We start from the raw sequence: 5,724 nt of genomic DNA, 5'->3' as shown, positions 1-5,724 counted from the left end.
CATGGTACTGTTAGCAGCATGGTTCTGTTAGCAGCATGGTACTGTTAGCAGCATGGTTCTGTTAGCAGCATAGTTCTGTTAGTAGCATGGTACTGTTAGCAGCATGGTTCTGTTAGCAACATGGTACTGTTAGCAGTGTGTTTCTGTCCGCGTCGTGGTCTTGTTTGCAGCGTTAGCAGGTCCCGTTAACTATATGATGATAAGAAGGACTGCAGCAACTGTCCTCCCAGACTGCCCTCCAGAACCGGGTCTGACAGACAGAGAACATCCAAGGTTTCCCCACGGAACCGAAGGGGTCTGTAGAGTTCGGTTCATGCAGACAGATGGAGGATCATGGAGATGGCCGCCATGACACTCAAGCCTGAACCAGAGGCTGGAAGGGGGCAGGAAACTGAACCACGATGACAGGATGGCAAGGCAGAGGCACACAAAACTCCTAAAATAGTTAAAATAAAAGCAACTGGATAAAAAACAGATCGAGTCGACATCAAGCTCCCATCAGTTCTATCATTCTGCGATGCACGTGATGCCAGAATCTTATTTCTGTATAGCTCTTAAACATTTGAAGTTCACATTTAAATCAGTTTTATTATTCCTGATTTTGTCTTTCATTCACATATCCATGTGAACTTTTGCATTTCTAGTTTATAATTTCAAGCAGACATACAAGAACTATTTATTTTAATCACTTTATAAGCCTGTCGAAAGGCTTTATGTATGTGCGTACAAAAGTACAGAAACTTTCTCTTGTCCTGCCCTCAACTTCTGATCTGCTCAAGATAATGTAACAAAATTTCATACACATATGCATCATCTCTAGACGGACAGTCGTATACACTTTACATCACCCCAGCTTAAAGGTCATGGTCTCAAATCTTTGTCAAAGTTTATACAAGATCTTTGTTTGTGTGGGTCACTGCTATAGATTGTTGTATTGCTATATAATAGTTTGTCGTCGGGTGTATAATGTGCCATATTTAGTATTCTTGTTTCTTATCTGATTTTCTGTTTTCAACAGTTGAACAATTTTCCCAAAACATTCTCAAAGTTCCTGCTTTGCCTTTTTTTTCCCCTTTCAGGTAAGTTAGAGGAAATTGTTTTGGAGGCCAGGACTGTACAGAGGGATGCTGGGAGTTATAAGAGGGATGATAACTACATCAACGGCATGTCAGAATACACAGTGGAACTAAAAGAACATATAAAGGTAAACACTTTGAATATTATAGTCTTGCTTTAAACCATATTATTATTATAGTATAGGACTACTGTAAAAATATTATATATAGTATACTTTGCCATCATTGCACAGTATCACTGTAAATATGTAAATTGTGTGTTCCTTGCCATCCTTGCTCTACGTCTTGTCTCATCAGTTACTGTTTGTTTTGTTTGTGTACAGTAATTTTTTATGCTTTAATTTTGACCTTGCCTGCTGCTGTGACAAACAATTTCCCTCAGCGAACCAAAAAATTATATTTCTATTCTCATCTCTATGTGTACAGATAGAGGAAAGTATGGTAATGAAACATGCTGGAGCGACGTCTAAAGGTCGATCTGAGTTTGTCCAAGAAATCCAGTTCCAGAAGTTGACACCTGGCAGTGTCATTGCCTTCAGGTAACCCCAAACACACACACACACACACGCAAAAGTCAGCATTAAACTGCTATGCATCAGCACTGTATGCATGGAAATAGGAGAAAAAGTCAGTTTTGGGGCTACGTTGTGAATGGTTAATGTTAAAGCTGTACACTTTCTGTTCTTAACAGAGTCAGTTTGGACTCTAAAGCTCAGAAGCTGGTGAGCGTGTTGAGGTTTTATCTCTCCCAGTTCAGCCCAAAGTACAGGAGAGGTAGTATACAAGATGAAAACCCACCAGAAATTCTGCAGAAGTCCCTGGCACAGTGAGTACATGATTTTAATCAATGAGATATTCAATTCAGATCCAGTTCTAATATCGCGGATTATAGAACGAGGTACGCATACACGTCGCGCTGCACTATAACATCTAAATGTGCTAAATAATAACAGTTTAATAATAATAAACAGTATTTATCTTAAAATTGAGATATATAATGAAGCTATCTGGACATTATGTAGTTCAAATTATGTGATTAAAATGATGCTAAATATATTGCATGTTATTAAAGTCAAAAGTGAAGACATCAGGTTTAATTTTTATTTTATTTATTTATTCAACACCACAAACTGTATGTCACACAAACACTGATAATTAAAATGAACACTATTAAAAACACGTTAACTGTAAACTGCATTAATTAACTGGACTCTGCTCTGTTTTCATCCTTGAATCTGGTCTCACATTGTTCATCTGGTTCAGGCTGTCACTCCTTTGATTAATGCATCTTAAAATATTGAATGGATTGAATACAAGAACTGAGGAGAATTTTAAATAAATAGTTCATCCAACATCTGTCTTCAACATCCTCCTGCACTGCATCTGGGCCGAGCCTTGTTCAGAACTGGTCCGCCTGGTGGAAGGACAGCTTCTTCTTCTTTCAGGAAAAATAAAAACTCAGTTGGTTGTTGTGTGATCGAAGTAAACACAAGCAAACATTATTAAGAATATTGATTTTTACCTGCTGTAAAACAGCTACTGATTATCATGGAGTAAAGTCCGACATCGCCAACTCGGTTCTGGTCCACTCAGCGACCGGTGTGGAGCTGTTAGACGAAGCGGTTCCGCTTGGCGTCACATCTGTCGACTCTTATCCAAATTCCAGCCAGAATTCTGCTTTAACTTGTTGTTAAGTTATTGTTAGTTGAGCTTTTAACCCAGAGGAAAGGAGCGTGCCGAGGCAGCACGCATGCGCATTAGATGATTGTACAAAATTCAAAGCGCCAACTAATGACCCGGCATGGTAACTACAGCAAATTTGGGAAAAGGGGGGGGGGGGGGGGAGATTCCTGCGGATGCATGTAAACACAAAATCCGACCGTGTCTTTAAATTTAAAAACTTATCTTTTTAAATCTGCTTTTGCCTGAATTTCTTTTTTTGCTTTTGTTTATCTGATTTGTTGAAGCGTTTTGTGATTTTTATCTTGAGAAGCGCTATATAAAGTTTTACTAACTTACTTACTTACTCAACGCAAATTTTTTCCTCTAATTAACATACAAAAAAAAACTATGTTTCCCCCCATCGTGTCCATGTAAGTAGGGCCTTGGTCAGCTTCCGAGTTTGGTTTTTTCTTATTCTTGTGCAGATTTTGTGGTGCTACATAAATACTCAACCCTCCTTCATACAGGAGAGGGGATTGTTTACCTGTGTGGGGGAGGGGGGTGTTTTTTCTCAGAGCTGCAGCTTGCAGTCTGCTCAAAGCCGCTTCAGATCTGATTTTCAGGAAATAAGATGAGGCGGGCATGGATTAATTTATCATAACTCTGGTTTAACTTGACCAACACGTTTTAAAAGCTGTTTTGTAGTTTAAAGTCTGTACTTTTGACACAAATTAAAACGGAATCGCTGAGATGCTGCGTCATTCCCGATAGAGCTGAAATCGGTCATGTGTCTATCGTGCGTAGGAGGGGGGTCGATTCGCAAGGGGGAAAAAGTCAGTCAATGTAGAATTAATGTCTACCAGCTTTAGAAGACAGAGCACTACTTGTTTTTAATTGCACTCTCCAGTAAAACTGTGTTTTGCCCTGATGTGAGGAACAAACTCTGCTGCTCGAACAGAACTGGACCTGCAGCTTTCTCCACCAGCTTGTTTTTGACCTGCCTTCCTGTTAGTAATTGGTCTAGACAACGTGAGCTTCAATGTGATTGGATGTAATCCTTGTTGAGGCGGACCCTGTCCCAGTCTCAAACTGGAAAGCCGGCCCCCGGCCGGAGTGCTGTGTGTCTGTGTGTTCATAGACGCTGAAGAGACAAATTATGGAGGAAACCAAAACGTAACAATATTAACATGCGTTAAAATAATTGTTGGCATTATTCATTTGCTGCGTTAACGTGATAATAACGAGTTAACGTGAACACCATTACAAAAAACACATGCTAAGATAGAAATAATTACAAATATAAATGGGTAAAGTAGAGCAAGTAAAAACAGCAGCAGAGTGAGGAAGTGTAGTAAGTTTGTCCTCCAGCAGTCTAAACCTATAGTAGCATAACTAAGGGATAGCTCAGGAAACCCATTCAAATTCATAATTTACTTTTGCAAACTGGAATCTATCAAATAAATAAGATTTGTATAATTTTAGAGCCATTCCTGTAATCCCAAAATCATATTCAAGCCTCTGTAGTAGAATATTGTGATCAACTGTATCAAATGCAGCACTGAGGTCTAACAGGATCAGTGTAGATGCAAGTCCATTATCAGAGGCCATGGCAATATCTTTAGTAACTTTCACCAGTGCTGTTTCTGTGCTGTGATGAGCTCTAAACCCTGACTGAAACTCTTCAAACAGATTATTTCTTTGTAGATGTTCGCACAACTGACCTGCAACTATTTTCTTCAGAATTTTCGAGATGAAAGTTAGATTAGATATACTGTAGATCTACAGGCGCTGGTCATAAAATTAGAATATCATGAAAAAGTTGATTTATTTCAGTAATTCAATTCAAGAAGTGAAACTTGTATATTATATTAATTCATTACACACAGACTGGTACTTCTGTTTCTGGCAAGCTGATGGACGGCATCTCCCCCCGCCTTCTCTGTAGTCTTTTATCATCAAACTGACCCGTTTTTCGATCCGGACTAAAGTTGGCCCCCCTTCCAACCAGATTTGGTGTTCAGTGACTCAGAGAGCTGGACGGGACGGTCCAAAAAATTATTTTGGTCCAGGACCGGTCGCTCCCACCCCACCGGTCATTCTGAGCGCACCCTGCCGGTCAGGTGACCCCTCGAGCTGCGGAGTCGTCGCATGAAGGTCCGGTGTTTTTTCTCTCTCTCCGCACCCCAACGAACGTCTCATCTGGACCTTTGTGGCTCTACCTGGTCCTGACAAGAATCGCTGGGTGGTATTTTGCTGGCTTTTTTGCAGGCTTTCTGCTGGACTGGCCCTCGTGGCATCTTCATTGGTGCGGGGGAAGTGTACCTGTGTTCCCCGAACTGGACCAGAACCGAACCGAGTTGGCTGTGGGGGACTTTGTCTTCAACAGAGCCGGTCTCAGCCTCAGTGAGCAGCCCGTTGCCTTTTAACGAGGGACTGTCCACTTCCGTGGAATCGCTGTGTTCGCCTGGAGGAGACGCTCTGATGCTTTAAAGCGCTGTCGGCACCGGACCGGAGCAGAACCGGGCCAGAGGCGACTTCAGCCTCTTCGGTCAGTCTCATCATTGTTCACCGGAGGTAGCTGCTCGTGCTGTGGAGCGCCGGAGCCGGACTGGAGCAGAACCGAATTGGACCAGTGACGACTTCAGCCTCTCAAGTCAATCTCATCGTTTTTCACCGGGGGTGCCTCTTGTGCTGTGTGGTGCGGAGGTGACATGCAGAGATGCGGAGGAGCAGCGCTGTGTGGTGCTCGAGAGAAGTTCGTAGTTTGTATCAGAGTTGCTGCAGGCCTCCATCCAAACTCACCTGAATATTTTTTTTTCCGGATCACGCTTTTGTCTTTTTAATTCTGTGTTTTTTATGTTTTTTATGTTTTTATGTTTTCTATATGGATCTTATATTGTGTCTGAAATAAAGTAAATGATAATGATGATGATCTCCCATGTAGTGAACCTGATCTGGCCCTGATCTGACCCTGATGACCTCAAAT

General features: G+C 41.5%; 1 protein-coding gene across 1 annotated transcript in view; it reads left to right on the top strand.

Annotated features, from left to right (window-relative positions):
* The window catches only part of agla (amylo-alpha-1, 6-glucosidase, 4-alpha-glucanotransferase a), a 355,602-nt gene that overhangs the window by 200,070 nt on the left and 149,808 nt on the right, over window positions 1-5,724 (top strand). The window contains exons 15-17 of the mRNA XM_037681985.1: window positions 1,080-1,204; window positions 1,503-1,615; window positions 1,768-1,902. Of these exons, the coding sequence (XP_037537913.1) occupies window positions 1,080-1,204; window positions 1,503-1,615; window positions 1,768-1,902 (373 nt within the window). The remainder of the gene's footprint in view (window positions 1-1,079; window positions 1,205-1,502; window positions 1,616-1,767; window positions 1,903-5,724) is intronic.

Source organism: Nematolebias whitei, chromosome 9 (genome assembly GCF_014905685.2).
Source record: "Nematolebias whitei isolate Nwh7 chromosome 9, NemWhi1, whole genome shotgun sequence".
Classification (NCBI taxonomy): domain Eukaryota; kingdom Metazoa; phylum Chordata; class Actinopteri; order Cyprinodontiformes; family Rivulidae; genus Nematolebias; species Nematolebias whitei.
This window is presented reverse-complemented; position numbering and strand designations above follow the sequence as displayed.